General features: G+C 48.1%; 1 protein-coding gene and 1 long non-coding RNA gene across 13 annotated transcripts in view; one reads left to right on the plus strand and one right to left on the minus strand.

Annotated features, from left to right (window-relative positions):
• The first annotated feature begins 9,711 nt into the window (after nt 1-9,711).
• Nucleotides 9,712-18,852, plus strand: part of LOC137542039 (uncharacterized) — a 713,380-nt gene continuing 704,239 nt past the window's right edge. For all 8 annotated transcript variants that reach the window (XR_011025333.1, XR_011025337.1, XR_011025331.1 and 5 more), the window contains exons 1-2: nt 9,712-9,752; nt 18,785-18,846. This is a non-coding gene — a long non-coding RNA (uncharacterized lncRNA). The remainder of the gene's footprint in view (nt 9,753-18,784; nt 18,847-18,852) is intronic.
• LOC137542037 (CMP-N-acetylneuraminate-beta-galactosamide-alpha-2,3-sialyltransferase 2-like) overlaps nt 16,673-18,852 on the minus strand; it is a 126,296-nt gene continuing 124,116 nt past the window's right edge. For all 5 annotated transcript variants that reach the window (XM_068263641.1, XM_068263643.1, XM_068263640.1 and 2 more), the window contains one exon: nt 16,673-16,915. In XM_068263641.1, the coding sequence (XP_068119742.1) occupies nt 16,748-16,915 (168 nt within the window). In that variant the 3' untranslated portion in view covers nt 16,673-16,747. The remainder of the gene's footprint in view (nt 16,916-18,852) is intronic.

Consider the following 18,852-nt stretch of genomic DNA (forward strand, 5'->3'; position numbering starts at 1 on the left):
TGGGTGCAGGGCTCCTGCAAAAGTCCCGGCGACATTAATTACTATTCCCCCTCCAGACCGCTGTGGACTGTGATTTAAGATGTAATTCGGCTGGCAGCTATTGCTATATGCTATTTTTATCGTTATTTGGGCTCTGTCTCTTGATGGCACCTAAATTGGTGCCTGAGCCCTGAAATAGCTGTAATGCGTATGTATATACCTGTCACTGGTGAATTGGGCACAGGGGGAGGCGAATGATGGCTCTCCCTGCTGACGTAAAACTCCCCAGCACGTTAGATACTATTCCCCCTCCGAGTTGTCACCACTTGGGGATAGATGTAATTTGAGGTCCAGCAACCACCACGCAGTATTACATTACTGCTACGAGGCACCTAGTTTTGGCGCTAAACAACCTGCTTCAGCTGTAATTTCCAATACCACCTATGGCGGTGCCTGGTGCGTCCACATTTCCAACTCCATTTTTGCCTGACTCGTCTTAAAGGGCATCTAAAGGGAGAAGCACACGTAGACTGACATATTATTTCTTTTTAAACAATGATAATTGCCTTGCTGTCCTGCTGATCCTTTGCCTTTAATACTGTAATTTTAGCTATAGAACCTGAACAAGCATACAGATTAGATTTTACTGACTGAAGTCTGACAAAATTAGCTGCATGCTTGTTTCAGTTGAGTGAATCAGACTCAACTGACCAGAAAGATCAGTAGGACTGCCAGGCAACTGGTATTGATTAAAAATAAATAAACATGTCAGCCTCCATATTCCTTTCACTTCAGGCCTGGAACCCATTACAAATCACTATTGCTAATCATAATCGCTAGCATTTTGTATAAGTGTTTTGTAAGCAATTTCATTATCGTTTTCTGGCGATTTTGGTAGCGATTTCCCGTTTCCACTATTGCGTTGCAGAATCGCCGGCGAATCACCGCAGGCGAAATTGCAAGCGGGTGCGATTCCCCATGCGTTTTTGCTGCAAATTTGCATGCGAATTCGCATAGGTGAGGGTATGTGCAATTTTAACCATGTCACTGAATGTCTGAATTTACATTGGTACCAATGCGAATTCGCGGCAAAAAATGCATGGGGAAAACGCAAGCAATTTCCCTATTAAATACATTGCGTGCGATTTGCCTGCATTCCACACGCACGCAAACTCTGAGGGCTCTGCCGTGCAGAAAAATCCTGCACAGAAAAACGCACAGGAAAACTGACAAGTGGAAACAAACAGGCCCATCCACTTGTATTGGCTGTGCGAATCCGCATGCGGACAACGCATGTGGATTCGCAATAGTGAAAACGGGCCCTAAGCGTTTTGCCAGCGATTGTGTAGCGATTAGAGGTTAGCATTTTTAATTCTGATTGGTCCTTTCAAATAATTTTTTTACAGTGTGCAGTAATTTCAAAACGCTAGCAAAATCGCTCTGTGTAGGTTTTGAAGAGTGATTACGCCAGCATTTATATACTACACATTGCAGAAACGCTAACGCTTACCGCTAACCTCTAAAAATGTTGCATGTCCTGCATTTGCGATTTTGGTAATCTCAATCGCTCCAGTGGAATTTGGCCTAATCCATTAACATGAGCTGAGCGTTTAGGGGGGTGGGGGGTGGGGAGATTGGGGTTTGGTTTAGGTGGCAGGAAGGGTGTCTATGCAACCAGGGGGAGGGGAGGACGGTTAGGCGTCAGGAGAAGTGTTAGTAGTCTGGGACGGTTAGGGATATGTGCCAGGAAGGTTGTTAGGCATCAGAAATGGGGTGTGTGTGTTTGTTTTTCTTTCTGTGTGGGAATAGGCTTCGGTTTAGCTATAGAAAAAAATCAGTGTTTAATACTGATATTTTTACTATCTGTAGTATACTTTAATAGTACAATATCTGTATTAAATACCAATATTTTACTATAGGGATTACTGGGTGGGCACCAGGGTCGTTTCTAGGGTCCTTGGAGAGCGGGGGCACCTGTGGGCACCAGGTGGGGAGGTATATGCGGCGCGCGCAGCAGAAAATGGGCGTGGCCATGAGGTGAGTGGACGTGGCCACGGGTGGGGCCAAATGTACATGAACTTAGCAGCGGTGTAAGCTACAGATAACGGGCCTGCCCATCGAAATATTGGATGGAGCCCCCTGTCCTTTATTTAGATAATTTACAATCAGTATAGGCATAGATCAAAGATGTATACGCACATACAATTTTGATTGGTCAATCACTGACCCTCAATTTTACCACCCCCGTGCAGTAAGTGGGCCAACAGACAATGAATTTTATGAACAGAGCTAAAATTGGCTAATCAAAATTGTATGTGTGTACCAGGCTTTACAGCTAATACTGTACATGCTGAAAGTAGCAGGGATCAGCATACAATATAGCTGGTTTACAATCAGTAAAGGCCCAGAGTAACACCTTACACTGTACACACTGGAGGTAAATCAGCACACAGTGCAGGCACTAGAGAACAGTGTATACTGTACATACTGTAGGCAGCAGAATTCAGCACACTGCAGCTAGCGTGGCAAAAATATGAGGATCACGTTGTGCGGCGTGCTTATCAGAATCAGAATCATTTTATTTCGCCAAGCATGACTGGGTCACGCCCGGAATTGGATTTGGCACAATGGAGCGGTACATAGAGAGAAAGGCAGGAAAAATGTCAGAATAACAGTAAAAACATACACAATTCAGAATAACAGTAAAACATACACAAATGTCAGAATAACAGTAAAACATACGCAAATATACAAACAGCATCAGATATACATATACAGTGGTGTGAAAAACTATTTGCCCCCTTCCTGATTTCTTATTCTTTTGCAAGTTTGTCACACTTAAATGTTTCTGCTCATCAAAAACCGTTAACTATTAGTCAAAGATAACCTAATTGAACACAAAATGCAGTTTTAAATGATGGTTTTTATTATTTAGTGAAAAAAAAAAACTCCAAATCTACATGGCCCTGTGTGAAAAAGTGATTGCCCCCCCTTGTTAAAAAATAACTTAAAGGTGGTTTATTACACCTAAGTTCAATTTCTGTAGTCACCCCCAGGCCCGATTACTGCCACACCTGTTTCAATCAAGAAATCACTTAAATAGGAGCTATCTGACACAGAGAAGTAGACCAAAAGCACCTCAAAAGCTAGACATCATGCCAAGATCCAAAGAAATTCAGGAACAAATGAGAACAAAAGTACTGTAATTGAAATCTATCAGTCTGGTAAAGGTTATAATGCCATTTCTAAAGCTTTGGGACTCCAGCAAACCACAGTGAGAGCCATTATTCACAAATGGCAAACACATGGAACAGTGATGAACCTTCCCAGGAGTGGCCGGCCGACCAAAATTAGGGCTGGTTCAGACGGACGTTTGGAGGCGTTGCGTTTGGTGGCGTCGCGTTCAGCAGCGTTCGTGTGCGTTTGGATGCGGTCGCGTTTTTTCTTCCCCTAGGGGGACATTAGCCGTCGCGGTTAACCTCCCCTGGAAGCTACATGTAGCTTCCAGGGGCTCCTTGAACGCCAGGGAAAATCGGGACCCAAACGCCGCGTTTGTGTAAACGCGCTTGAAAGCTTGGTACAAACGCTCCCATTCACTTGAATGGGAGCGTTTAACACCAAGCCCTGAACGCTGGCTGTAAACGCTCTGCAAACGTCCGTCTGAACCAGCCCTTACCCCAAGAGCGCAGAGAAAACTCATCCTAGAGGCCACAAAAGACCCCAGGACAACATCTAAAGAACTGCAGGCCTCACTTGCCTCAATTAAGGTCAGTGTTCACGACTCCACCATAAGAAAGAGACTGGGCAAAAACGGCCTGCATGGAAGATATCCGAGGCGCAAACCACTTTTAAGCAAAAAGAACATTAAGGCTCGACTCAATTTTGCTAAAAAAACATCTCAATGATTGCCAAGACTTTTGGGAAAATACCTTGTGGACCGACGAGACAAAAGTTGAACTTTTTGGAAGGTGCGTGTCCCGTTACATCTGGCGTAGAAGTAACACAGCATTTCAGCAGAAGAACATCATACCAACAGTAAAATATGGTGGTGGTAGTGTGATGGTCTGGGGTTGTTTTGCTGCTTCAGGACCTGGAAGGCATGCTGTGATAGATGGAACCATGAATTCTACTGTCTGCCAAAAAATCCTGAAGGAGAATGTCCGGCCATCTGTTCGTCAACTCAAGCTGAAGCGATCTTGGGTGCTGCAGCAGGACAATGACCTAAAACACACCAGCAAATTCACCTCTGAATGGCTGAAGAAAAACAAAATGAAGACTTTGGAGAGGCCTAGTCAAAGTCCTGACCTGAATCCTATTTAGATGCTGTGGCATGACCTTAAAAAGGCGGTTCATGCTAGAAAACCCTCAAATAAGGCTGAATTACAACAATTCTGCAAAGATGAGTGGGCCAAAATTCCTCCAGAGCACTGTAAAAGACTTGTTGCAAGTTATCACAAATGCTTGATTGCAGTTATTGCTGCTAAGGGTGGCCCAACCAGTTATTAGGTTCAGGGGGCAATTTCTTTTTCACACAGGGCCATGTAGGTTTTTTTCTCACTAAATAATAAAAAACATCATTTAAAACTGCATTTTGTGTTCAATTATGTTATCTTTGACTAATAGTTAACGGTTTTTGATGAGCAGAAACATTTAAGTGTGACAAACATGCAAAAGAATAAGAAATCAGGAAGGGGGCAAATAGTTTTTCACACCACTGTAGCTCTGAATTCATCTTTCAGAACCGCACTGCTGAAGACTACCGCTCCTATGCAGGTGTTAGGGCGCTGATAGAGGGTGGTAGAATGTTAAGGGAGTTCAGGAGGCTGACGGCCATAGGGAAGAAAGAGTTCTTGTGTCTGGTGGTCTTGGTGGAGATGGCCCGGAGTCTCCGACCCAGTGGAAGTGGGGTGAAGAAACAGTGGCCTGGGTGAGAGAGGTCACCTGCCATCCTCAGAGCCCTGGTTCGCAGCCTTGTGTTATACAGGTGGTCAAGTGGGGGCAGAGGTCTCCCAATGATCCTCTCCGCCGACCTGATGGTCCTCTGTAGCTTGTGTCTGTCACTGGCGGTGGCTCCCGCATACCAGACCAGGATGGCGGAGCAGAGGATCGATTCAATGGTGGCAGTGTAAAAGCATGTTAGAATCTCCTGCGCCATGCCGAACTTCCGCAGTTGGCGGAGGAAGAAGAGTCTCTCTGCTGGGCTTTCCGTTGGGTTGCCATGATGTTGACCCTCCAACTGAGATCGCTGGAGATGGTGGTGCCCAGCAGGCGGGCGCAGGGCACTCTGGCCACCTCGGTGCCATCAATGTAGATGGGAGGCGGGGAAGGAGCAGACTTCCTGAAGTCAATTATAAGTTCGACAGTTTTGGCTGTGTTGAGCACCAGGCAGTTCTCCTTGCACCAGTGGCATAGTCTTTCCACCTGCTTCTGGTAGTCCTGGATGTTGTCCTTGGTGACGAGGCCGACAATGGTGGTGTCATCCGCAAATTTTATGACTTTGACAGAGTCTACCATGGATCTGCAATCATTTGTGTAAAGGGAGAAGAGCAGCGGGGACAGGACGCAGCCCTGGGGTGCCCCTGTGTTGGTTATGACTTCTTGTGAGTAGATGTCCCCCAGCTTGACAACTTGGGATCTGTTGGAGAGAAAGTCAGTGATCCAAAGACGTAGGGTGGAGTGGACCCCAAGTGTGGCCAGAACATTCTGGAGGGTGTGTGGGCATATAGTGTTAAATGCAGAGCTGAAGTCTAGTAGCAGTACTCTGGCATATGTGTCCTTCCTGTCTAGATGGTTGTAGATATGTTCCAGACAGATGTTTAGAGCATCATCAGTAGACCTATTTGCCCTGTAGGCGAACTGGAGTGGGTCTAGTAGGGGCAAGGTGGATAGCTTGAGGGTGGATAAGACCACTCTCTCTAGGGACTTCATGATAACGGACGTCAGGGCTACAGGCCTGTAGTTGTTGAGGTCGGAGATGCCTTATTTCTTAGGAACAGGAATAATGGTGGACCTCTTGAAGCACGCAGGGACTCTGCCCTCTGTCAGTGACCTGTTGAAGATTGCGGAGAGGATGGGGGCAAGTTGCTCCGAACAGGTTTTGAGGCAGGCTGGGGACACGCCGTCGGGTCCTGAGGCTTTCCTGGCATTTAGCGTGGACAGGAGGTGCCGAACGTTTGCCTCACTCACTTCCAGAGAGAGTGAGTCCACACTTGAGTCGCTGTGCGTGGGGGCAGGGGGGGGGAGAAGGAGGCGGTGGGTGCCCCCCAGGCTGCCTTTCAAACCTGTGGTAGAATTTGCTTAGTTCTTCGGCTAATTTAGGGCTGGGTGTAGCATGTTGCGAGGGAGGCTTGTAGTTGGTGGCAGCCTTAAGCCCTTGCCATACGGCTCGAGAGTTGTTCGAGCGCAGGTTCTGCTTCATTCTCTCAGCAAACTCCTTTTTTGCGGCTCTCAGCTCTCGCTTCAGGGCGTTCCTTGCCTTCCTGAATTCCTCCTGGTTTCCCGCCTTGTGAGCCACCTCCTTACGTTTCTGCAGTAGCCGTAGCTTGTTGGAGAACCACGGTTTGTTGTTCGGGTAGACCTTGAAGGATTTGGTTGGGACGCAGGAGGCCTCACAGAAGCTGATGTATGAGGTGACGTTGTCCACCCACTCGTCCAGATCTGGAGCTGCCAGGGACTCCCAGTCCGTGCAATCAAAGCAGGCTTGAAGGTGGAGCTTGGCCTCGCTTGACCATACCTTGGAGGACTTCACTACTGGTTTTGCCGATTCCAGGAGCCTCCTGTAGGTGGGGATGAGATGAACAAGGCAATGGTCGGAGGAGCTGCACCGAAAAATGGGTGGGCCATGGACCAGAATATAGGTGTGGTAACGGGTGGAGACAAATTTACATGAACCTAGCAATGGTGGGACATTAGATTATGACAGTGGTGGCGAACCTTTTGGAGGCAGAGTGCCCAAACTGCAACCCAAAAGTCACTTATCTATCGCAAAGTGGCAACCGCAATTTAAACTAAATACTGTACAAACGTTTTAACTCATACATGAACATTATGGAAACTCCAAGTTGAAAATAAACTGTGAAGATAAACAATTTCATCCATCCTACTCCCGAAAAATGTATTCAATTTTTTAGAACCTCCCAGTTTTATTTTCTGTTTTAAAAAGCTAAAAAAGTAGGTTTAATGCTATTGTCTCATATGATAAGGATTCAGCTTTTCCCATAGTCTCGCAGTTAGCAATCATGTGACCCCCAACAAGACAAATTCAGCAATCATGAGGCCCCCAACAAATCATGAGGCCCCCAACAAGACAAATTCAGCAATCTTGAGGCCCCCAACAAATCATAAGGCTCCCAACAAGACAAATTCAGCAGTCATGAGGCACATAAATAGACAGCATTTCACATAAATAGGCAGAATGCCCCCTTAATATGGTAGCCCCCCCAAGTTAGGTAGTGAGTGACAGGGACCCCCAGGTTAGCTAGTGAGTGACAGGCGCCTCCAGTTAGGTAGTGAGTGACAGGGACCCCGATAGTGAGTGACAGGGAGCCCCTTTAGGTAGTGAGTGAGTGCCAGGGAGCCCCTTTAGGTAGTGAGTGAGTGCCAGGGAGCCCCTTTAGGCAGTGAGTGAGCGCCAGGGAGCCCCTTCAGGCAGTGAGTGAGCACCAGGGAGCCCCTTCAGGCTGTGAGTGAGTGCCAGGGAGCCCCTTTAGGCAGTGAGTGAGTGCCAGGGAGCCCCTTTAGCCAGTGAGTGAGTGACAGGGAGGCCCTTAAGGTAGTGAGTGAGTGCCAGGGAGCCCCTTTAGTGAGTGAGTGAGTGCCAGGGAGCCCCTTTAGGCAGTGAGTGAGTGCCAGGGAGCCCCTTTAGGTAGTGAGTGAGTGACAGGGAGGCCCCTTAGGTAGTGAATGAGTGACAGGGAGCCCCTTTAGGTAGTGAGTGAGTGCCAGGGAGCCCCTTTAGGCAGTGAGTGAGTGCCAGGGAGCCCCTTTAGGCAGTGAGTGAGTGCCAGGGAGCCCCTTTAGGCAGTGAGTGAGTGCCAGGGAGCCCCTTTAGGCAGTGAGTGAGTGCCAGGGAGCCCCTTTAGGCAGTGAGTGAGTGACAGGGAGGTCCTTTAGGTAGTGAGTGAGTGACAGGGAGGCCCTTTAGGCAGTGAGTGACAGGGAGCCATTTTAGGCAGTGAGTGAGTGCCAGGGAGCCCCTTTAGGCAGTGATAGAGTGACAGGGAGCCCCTTTAGGTAGTGAGTGAGTGCCAGGGAGCTCCTTTAGGCAGTGAGTGAGTGCCAGGGAGCCCCTTTAGGCAGTGAGTGAGTGACAGGGAGGCCCTTTAGGTAGTGAGTGAGTGACAGGGAGGCCCCTTAGGTAGTGAGTGAGTGACAGGGAGCCCCTTTAGGTAGTGAGTGAGTGCCAGGGAGCCCCTTTAGGCAGTGAGTGAGTGCCAGGGAGCCCCTTTAGGCAGTGAGTGAGTGCCAGGGAGCCCCTTTAGGCAGTGAGTGAGTGCCAGGGAGCCCCTTTAGGCAGTTAGTGAGTGCCAGGGAGCCCCTTTAGCCAGTGAGTGAGTGACAGGGAGGCCCCTTAGGTAGTGAGTGAGTGACAGGGAGCCCCTTTAGGTAGTGAGTGAGTGCCAGGGAGCCCCTTTAGGCAGTGAGTGAGTGCCAGGGAGCCCCTTTAGGCAGTGAGTGACAGGGAGCCCCTTTAGGCAGTGAGTGAGTGACAGGGAGCCCCTTTAGGTAGTGAGTGAGTGCCAGGGAGCCCCTTTAGGCAGTGAGTGAGTGCCAGGGAGCCCCTTTAGGTAGTTAGTGAGTGACAGGGAGGCCCTTTAGGCAGTGAGTGAGTGCCAGGGAGCCCCTTTAGGCAGTAAGTGAGTGACAGGGAGCCCCTTTAGGTAGTGAGTGAGTGACAGGGAGCCCATTAGGTAGTGAGTGAGTGACAGGGAGCCGCCGCCACTCCCCCCTTACCTCGCAGTCAGCAGACCTTAGGATCAGCGGCGACGCGACCAGTAGTACGAGCGGGCGCCGGACGCACCCGCTCTATATGCGGAAGTGATGTCACTTCCGCATATCAGTGCAGGCGCTGGGTCCTAGCGCCCGCACGATTGGTCGCCGCCTGATCGAGGTCTGAGTGACGCGGCGGCGGCTGGAGGGAGCCGCTGACAGAGGGGGTGAGCGGCGGCCGGGCGGAGATCCGTGGCACCCCAGGGCAGATTGGGGGCACGTGCCCCCCCAAAATAGGGCTAGCGACGCCCCTGGTGGGCACCCACATTTCCAAGCACCTTTTTTTTAATGTAGGCATCCCATACCTCCCTCTGGATGCCTAATAAATTAATGTATCAGCTATAGATAAACCATTGCTGCAGCGCCTGGCAACCCCCTACACTTTGCAGGATTGCCGAAAAATGACAGATGCACCTTTAGATTGTAGTCACACAAGGACAGGGCTCTCTCACCCTTTTGTGTCTTGGAAGTTGTTATTCATTCTGCATGTTGTACCTGTGTCTGTGTTTGGTCTACACCATTGTATGCATTATTATGTCCCCATGTTTGTTTCTTGCTTTGTACAGCGCCACGGAATATGTTGGCGCTTTATAAATCAATAATAATTATAATACTCTTTTGCTGATTGTTAGCTTTGACGTTTCTCATGTGCACTCGCTAATTTAATTTCGAACACTAGGTGGCAGCATTATCCCAGTGATGATGAAGGCAGCAGAGCTTGTGTGGCTGAGGTAAGTGGCGCGTGATTTACAAGACTAGGAAGGAGAGCTGAGGCTGCGCGTGTGGTAAATTTTGTGTGTTATTATAAATGAATTTTATATAGGTAGCCAAGGGTGGGTGTTTTTTTCTGAATCACAACCTGTGGGTAATATACCAACACCGTTTTAAAAGGAGAAAAGGTGAAGGAATAGGGAAGATGAATTTCCACTACCCAGAACTACCTCATGCTCACCTATGAGATCCTCAGGTCTCACTTTCAGGGTGATGTATAGAGTACCCTGTGCTGCCCCTCCCTGAATATAGCTCCCAACTGTCCCTCTTTCAGAGGAACAGTCCTTCTTTGGGAATCAAATCCCATCCTTCTTCCTCATTTGTCTCTCTTTTAGGACTGCTGTAAATATCTGTAGTTTTCTACTGTGTTTAAAGAATACTATGGCTGACAAATATTGTAAATAACGAAGGGGGGTGTAGTGAAGCAGGAATGTATAGGAAGCAGTCCTCATACCCACCGCTCCCCCAGTTCTCCTCTGCCCCCTTCTGCTTTTACCTGAACGTTTGCCACAGCTACTTCTGGGTCGTTGAGTTGGGCAGTGCCCTGGCCTGGCCCATCCTTAATTAGTGTCAGCGACCAGGAGCGTTGTGCGCATGCACACGATCTGTCACGATTACGTCATGCGCAGAGCACTCACGGGTGCCCAAAGCCGCACATGGGCCTCAAATCCACTACCTTGCCTAGGGCCCCATTACATATTCATTCATCTCTGCCTACTCCCCCTATTTTTAAAATATTTGTCCGCTCCAGTATCCTTTAATTCCCATCCTTTAAAGGGAACCAGAGAGGAATGATTAGTAAAAATAGAAAAAGGCTTTTATACATACCTGGGGCTTCTTCCAGCCCCATAAGCCTGGATCGCTTCCACGCCGCCATCCTCCGCTTCCTATATCACCGCTACCGGGTCCTGTCACTTCCGGCGGACGCGGCCAATTGTCCGCATCCCAGGGGCTCTCTCCATACCCTTACGCATGCGGCTGCGCAGTAGGCATCCGCAAGCGTAAGTATATGGAGGAAGCCCCTGTGATGCGCAGAATTGCCCGCGTCCGCCAGCCGACTGGCGGTAATGACGGGACCCGGTACCGGCGGATCCAGGCAGTGGAGGACGGCAGCGTGGGAGCGATCTGTGCGTATGGGGCTGGAGGAAGCCCCAGGTATGTATAAAAGCTTTTTTTTAATCCTCTGTGGTTATCTTTAAATGGATATATTTCTTCACTTCAAATGTTAAAATGAAGAAAAATTAGTGATAATAGAAAAGACCAGTGTGGTTTGAATTACGATATTGCATCTTTTGCTTATGAATTGTTAGTGGTATGCGTAGCTTTGTTTGCGGCAGGGGCGTGATTAGGGGTGTGGTGGGGCGTGATTAGAGGTGTGGCAGGGGCGTGTCGTCTTAAAGTGTCCCTTTTTCTCATCTCAAAAAGTTGGCAGGTATGCTGAATCATCTAGGATTTTGGCACTCCGGATGCTATCCCTGTACCCCCCCCCCCCCCCCCTTCATAGACTGACCCTGTTATGGGGCTATAATGTAGGCTAAGGGCCGTCACACGGCATTAAATGCACCAGTCACAGCGTTTGTCGCTGAAAGGACAACTGTAACAAGAGGGATATGGAGGCTACAATATTTATTTCCTTTTTAACAATACCAGTTGCCTGGCTATCCTGCTGATCCTCTGACTCTAATAGCCACAATCTTTTAGCCACAGCCCCTGAACAAGCATGCAGCAGATCAAATGTTTCTGATATGATTGTCAGATCTGACAAGATTAGCTGCATGCTTGTTTCTGGTGTGATTCAGACACTACTGCAGCAAAATAGATCAGCAGGGTTACCAGGCAACTGGTATTGTTTAAAAGGAAATAAATATGACAGCTTCCATATTCTTGTCACTACAATTGTCCTTTAAGCGCTGCCCATTCTAATGAATGGACAGTGCTTTTTAAACAACGGTACCGGCTATTCCTATCCTTTGCATAAATGCTGCACTGGATCTCCAGGATCGGTTAAGTTTTGGGTTTCCGTGTCCCCCTAGGGGGCTTGAAACGTGACGACTTTTCTGCTCAGTTGCAGAAAACTGCTTAATATTGGCTAAGCGAGACGTCTCCCAAACGTCTATGTCAACCGACCCTTTTTAGTGCAGGCAGCAGACATGGCGTCATTCACTGACAGTGCTCTACACACCATACTGAAGGGGACTAGGCCGCGGCAAGGCTATCATTATTATTATTATGGTGGGGGTGGCATCAGACTTTACCCGCACTTTTCAATAAACTAGGAGGTGAACAAGGAGAAGAAAGCTAGAAAATGTATCCTGACCATTTTTTTTTCCAGTGGCCACCACTTTGATCTGATTTACAATTAAAGAGCACCCGAAAGTGAACCTGAACCAAGTAAAATTGTTTAAAATAAACACATGATGTACATGCAAATGAATATTACATACTCACCTCGATATCAGTTCCTCTCAGAAGCTCACCATTTTCTTCTAACAACAATCCCTTTCAGTTCTGACAAGATTTTGTCAGAACTGAAATATATCAGATGCAGTCAGTTACTGTATATATTAGTTGCTGTCAGTTATAACTAAAAGGACAATGATGTGCAAGATAATGTCCATGTTTCCCTATGGTACAAGTGGCCGTTATTACAGTTTAACAGTGTGCTCACCAGGAAGCTGTTATGGGGTAATTGCCATTTTCAAAACGAAGGATGGAGAATTCCATTGATAACAGTGGACAAACAGGACGAAGGAGAGGAGAAAGAGATTGATATGTATGTAGACTACACGGGAGGTAAGTATGACCTTTGTATGGTTATTTTTTAATTTTCAGTTCAGGTTTGCTTTAAGTGTGTTCGATAATAAAAGGAAAGTGTTTAATGAGAACCTAGGATCAGGATCAGTAGTGATTAGCGTTCTCGCCTTGCAGCGCTGGGTCGCCGGTTCGTATCCCAGCCAGGTGAACATCTGCAAGGAGTTTGTATGTTCTCCCCGTGTCTGTGTGGGTTTCCTCCAGGCACTCCGGTTTCCTTACAGATAAGTTAATTGGCTTCCCCCCTAAAAATTGGCCCTCGACTACAATACATACACTACACAATATAGGCATATGACTATGGTAGGGACTAGAGCCTCTTCGAGGGACAGTTAGTGACAAGACTATATATTCTCTGTACAGCAATGCGGAAGATGTCGGCACTATATAAATGCTAAATAATAATAAGAAAATAATAATAATAATACTCACCCGCATGCCCTCATCAAGAAAAGGTGCTGAAACCACTGTGGCAGTTTTGGCCAAAATGTTTCTCAAACAGCCCCCCAGCCTCCTTGGGCTACCCCCAGCTCTGTCACCAGCTTGGCGTATACAGCCTAGTAGTTGGCCACTGAGATGTGGGTGTTTGCACCAGAGTTGGGGGGGGGGGGGCTGGTTTGGAAACACTTCAAGCAAAACCATAATGACCATTTTGCTGATCGGGGGTAATGGTGGCACAGGATTTCAGTACCTTCGCGTGTTTATTAGTAAAATTATTTTTTTATTTTCGATCCTAGTTTCTCATTAAATGTCAACTGAGCAGGAATAAGAAAGTTCAGACCCTTCCCCATCTTCTTCTTATGCCCCTCCTTCCTTGTGCTGGAAACCTTTAATAATATTGTTGAATATGTTGCTCGCAGCGGTGCTCCCGTCAATACAGTGCAGGTGCCAGTACAGTGTGCGATTGCGCAGCAGCACAAAGTCACCTGTACTACTGCACAGGCATGATGAACCCTACTGTGTAGGGGCGGCTACAGGATTTTTTATTTAGGGTGCTATGCAGGTCCTGGATCCAGCGCTGGGGTAACCGTCGACCTGCGGCACACGAAATGCGCTACAGCAAAAAGTGGGTGTGTCTATGCACTGGAAAGTGGGAGTGGTAATCACTGGGCTAAATGAACTTAGCAGCTGTGTAATTTAGAGACAGTGGACATCAACAGCACTATAAATCCAGATTTAGGCACCTCCGCCCCAAGTCTAGGTAGCCAGATGTCCTTTAACTATAAGCCCCTACACTAGGATTGATGCCAGGTTTGCCCCAGTAAAGGTTGCCAGGCGTAGGTGACCCCAGTATAAGTAACCAGACATGGGTGCCCCCAGTATAGATAGCCAGGCAGGGGAGGAGGAACTCCACCTCAGGGGGCGCTGTTACTGTGAGATGGAACCCAAAACAGTAAGTAAGTACACAAGGCGCTGGATCCCAGCTATGTAAGTATTTTAGACAAGACAAATAACATTTATATCGCGCTTTTCTCCTGGCAGACTCAAAGCGCCAGAGCTGCAGCCACTAGGGCGCGATCTATAGGCAGTAGCAGTGTTAGGGAGACTTGCCTAAGGTCTCCTACTGAATAGGTGGTAGCTTACTGAACAGGCGGAGCCGAGATTCGAACCCTGGTCTCCTTTGTCAAAGGCAGAGCCCTTAACCATTACACCATCCAGCCACCACAGACCATCCAGCCACCACATGCTCTGGCTCTGCATGCACCTGCAGGAATGCCCGATTTCACATCTGTTGGTGGTAGTTCTGTCATGTGCGCCGGTGCTGCAAAGGTGCTAGCTCTATTTTTGGGGATGTTACAGGCCCCCCCCCCCCCCCTAAGCAACCCCCTGGGGCCGCCTCATCGGCTGTGCATTGCGGCCACGCTCGTACATGGAGGAGAGTGCGGCTGCGGAGCAGAGGGTCTTGGGCCGGCAGGAGTTTGCTTGACGAGGGTCACGGAAGCCTCTGGAGCATTTAGAGGCTTCCCTCTAACGATGTACCTATGATTTATGCTTAACATTAAGATTAAAGGGAACCTTAACTCTAGAAATAAACATGAGTTTTACTTACCTGGGGTATCTACCAGCCCCCTGCAGCCATCCTGTGCCCTCGCAGTCACTCATGGCTCCTCTGGTCCACCGCTGCCATCTAGTTTCGTTTTTGCCGACTGTGAGTTTTACGCATTACACCCGTAACGTGTAAAAATGTACTTGTTGGAGTCCGCAATAGCTTCCTGCACCAGTGGGAGTGCGTAAAAAGGTACGCATGGGGGCCGGCCGACTCCCAGTCGGCAAAAACGAAACTAGCTGGCAGCGGGGGACCAGAGGAGCCATGAGTGACTGCGAGGGCACAGTATGGCTGCAGGGGGCTGGTAGATGCCCCAGGTAAGTAAAACACGTTTTTTTTAGAGTTAAGGCTCTCTTTAAAATGACCGGGTCCTGGAGTGTGCCCACCTATGTGCAAGTAAGAGTTGTGTACTGTAGTATATAGACTTTAATACCTCAGCAACATTGGCTGCTGTCCCGAATGCGGCCTGAACCCTGGTGAGTCACCATAGTCAGCAGAATCCAACCATGACTTGACACTTATCTCCCCCCAACATGTTGGCTTAGTGTTGTAGTGTAACCAATGATAGCAATAAGCTTGTATTTTACAACAGAATTATTTTGTGCACATAGGCAGCATAGTGGTTAGCAGGCATGCAATGCAGCACTTGAGTGTTAGTTTGGCCATACATTGGTCGATGTGGCCAACAGATAGATCCCTCTTCTATCAAGGTGTTCGAAGGGTGAACTGGAAATGTATAATGACAACTTTCGAATATGTAGGCATGGGTACTAATATGATGGGCTAGATTGGTGCTTTATATATGAATCCCTCAGCACAGGTTAGAGCTAATGGGGCCTTGTCAGGTGCCTTCGCCGTGTCTAATGGCACGTGGCAGGGTTGTCCATGGTCTCCTGTATTTATTTTGACTTTGGAGGTTTTGTGTACAGTTAGGAGAAATGTGGTCATTTGCGGGATAAGGCCTGGACACTCACAAATTGCCATATTATGACATATTTCAAGTCACGGAGGCTTTGATGGATCTGCCTTGCTTGGTTAAGGAATTTAAGAGCTTTGTCGTATTGTTGAATTTTATTCATCGTTTCTTCAGTTGGCTCCCATCAGGACTTCAAGGCACAGGAACACCTTTTTCCCCCTCTGCCGTAAAACTCTTGAACTCCCTCCATGTGTGCCCTTCCCCCCTCCCTTCCCTGCAGTCACCTCTACTCTTCCCCCCCCCCCCAGGCCTTTCCCACTTGTTTCACTACGAATCCTGTTTTTGCACCATCACACTATCATTGTTTATTGCTACTGTTATCTTTTAGTCACGTAAGCCACACGCTACGCACAGATTTTCAATCGATTTCAGCATGAATTCTTTGAATATCCCAGTCATCTCTGAATACCCGTAATCCCCCCCCCCCCCCCCCCCGTAAAAAAATCTGTGTGCGTCTGCCGGGTCTCCCAGTCGTCCGTCCATCCATCTATCCACAACTCCCCCTCCCCAATCCTGGGCCATTTGTTTGTTGTAGCTCACCTGACTGCCGCACGGTCCCGGTCTTTGCTCTCCCCATGCTTACATGATCACTAGAGGCATCTAGTGTTTTAATTACATCACACAGACGTTAAGAGAGGGAGCGGCCAGCAGGGAGAGAAGACACTGGAACCACTTCATGGGCAGGTGGGAGATGCTCCGCTGCTGCTTGGGCTAACATTGAACACCACTAGCTGCATCCTGCCGTTCGAGCAACAATTTCCAGACAGCGCAATCAACAGAATGAATCGATATTTGTGGAAAATTGTTTGGTAATAGTGCGCATCATCGATATCTAGCATATTGGATCAAATCGTCCGGATATTGATTAAAATAATCGACTAGTGTATGGCCTGCTTTATGTTGATTGTCTTACCACCAAACCTGCTTTAGACAAGGTAGGGATATCCGACAAATGGCTACAGCAGGGGCATCACACAGTCAAACAGCTTACTAGTGACACAAATTATACTAATTTATTCATGTTTTTTCAGATCCCTCTTAATTCTTTGGCAAAAGACGCTCCTCTCAATACTACAAATTCACAGCCAGTAAATCAGACATCCTGAGCAACACTGTTTTATTAGCAAAGTGTACAAAATATGATACTGCTTCTCATGGCCGCCAAAAGACCTCCGTCACTTGTAAAACTTCAATCTTCCTTCTTTGACTAATGCTTCTATGAGTTCAGACTCAAACTCAGCATTGTGCACCCCGGTCCAGCGGAAAGCCCCCGGAAACCTGTTTTTTTCCCAGTAGTGGTGCCAGTTTCCATTCTTGTCTGCACCAAAACCGAACACTGATATCTGAGGAGGAGAAAGATGATCAAAAAGCCAGAACCAGACAAAGCATTGTTATACAGAAACCGCTATGCAGAGAGCTTCAGGTTCCTTGTTCCCTGGGGTATGCATAAGGGCAATCCTATCTACAATGAGACCCTGGCAGAGATTACATTGGCCCCCTTCCCCGGAAGCTGCATTAGGTGGCCCCTTTGTACCTGAACATCCCACCAACAGTATTAGGTTGCAGGGCTGTGGAGTCGGTACAAAAATTATCCAACTCGAATCAGACTCCTCAGTTTATGAAACCGCTGTGTCCAACTCCGACTCCAGGTACCCTAAATTGCTATGACTCCTACTCTACAGCTCTTGCATGGCTATGGAGGTGGTACACAAATCATCCGACTCCTCAGCTTATGAAACCTCCGACTCCAGGTCCCCAAAAATTGCTCCAACTCCTTAACTCTAACTCCAACGCCTTGTTAGGTTGTCCCCTGGGCCAGCTGACAGACCCCCCCCCCCCCCCCCAAAGTGAATTGGTGAGGAAGAAAGGGTTGTTTGACCTCTGTACTCGACAGAGGGAGCGATCTTGGCAATACCGATGTAAAGTATAGGCAAAGTATGTTAGTTGGTGCAGCTCCTTTAAACGCCACTGTGGGTGGTGAAGATATCTGTAAAGGACAAGGGGGGAAAAGGACGGGGAGGGGGAGAGCGCACTCAATAGACAATTTGAGAAAACTGGTTAGCCAACCGTGGAATCATCTCACCTGTGCAGGAGGAACCAAGTTTGTGCCTAGATTACTCCAGCTGCTCTGTACACTTTACACTTGTAAGCCACAGGCGACGCGTTTCCGAGAGCTCAACTCTCATTTTTTAGCCTGATGAAAGAGAGTTGAGCTCTCGGAAACGCGTCGCTCTCTATTAGAATAAATACTTTTAACTACACTACACGGCAGCCGCCTTTTATCCTTTCTACCACGCACCTGCTTGTCAGCTCACAAACCTCCCTCCAGCTGCCTGCTGCTTGCTTGTGCGAGACACGCAGAGCAGAGTGGAGTTTCTCCCAGCCATTACCCCTCACACAAACCGAGCCAGCTCCTGGCTCCAAGAGCTCCTGCAGCCTGTGGCTTACAAGTGTAAAGCATACAGAGCAGTTGGAGTAATCTAGGCACAAACTTGGTTCCTCCTGCACATCCAAGACACCTCCGTGCAGACACTCCTATGCATAAATGCGGCCGCCCATAGCGTTAGGTAGCATTTGCGAGGAGTGGAAATACATCTGATCCAGGACTGAAGTTCAGTGGATGGAGGAGCATATGTGCCAGTACATCTTGTGGAGGAAGATCGCTGGATAGACCTGGTCCCCGGTTCTGAGTGGGACAAAAGCTCTTCAGTCGACTAACCCATATGGGCTAATCGGCAACAATCTCAGGTGAGATTATTCCACGGTTGGCTAACCAGTTTTTACAAATTGTCTATTGAGTGCGCTCTGCCCCTCCCCTTCCTTTTTTCCCCCTTGTCCTCTACAGATACCAAAGTGAATAGTGGGACCCTGCAGAGTACTCACAACAGTGCAAAATCACCTGTGTGGCCAACGTGATCTCTTCATGGCCAACGTTGTGGCTGCCAAACGGAATGCCCTGATTTCCAGTTGATCCACCATCCTCCCTACCACCTGACCTGGCCCCTTTGGACTATTATCTGTTCCCAAACTTAAAGAAACACCTGAAGGGCTCTCTTATTTCTGGGCAAAGCCACAAATTTGTAGGCACCCCCTCAGATTTGCAGCTGAGAGTTCTAAGCGGCCACCTCGGCTGAATGTCATACAGCTTGTGTACTTAGCTTTATAAGCAGGAACCTCTTCTTTTGTGTTCACTACAGTGTTCTTTTTCACAGATTCAGCAGTGGTGGGGCATCTGAGAATGACTGGGGAAAGGACACACGTTCTCCACTGTCAGGTAAGA

Source organism: Hyperolius riggenbachi, chromosome 12 (assembly GCF_040937935.1).
Source record: "Hyperolius riggenbachi isolate aHypRig1 chromosome 12, aHypRig1.pri, whole genome shotgun sequence".
NCBI classification, from domain to species: domain Eukaryota; kingdom Metazoa; phylum Chordata; class Amphibia; order Anura; family Hyperoliidae; genus Hyperolius; species Hyperolius riggenbachi.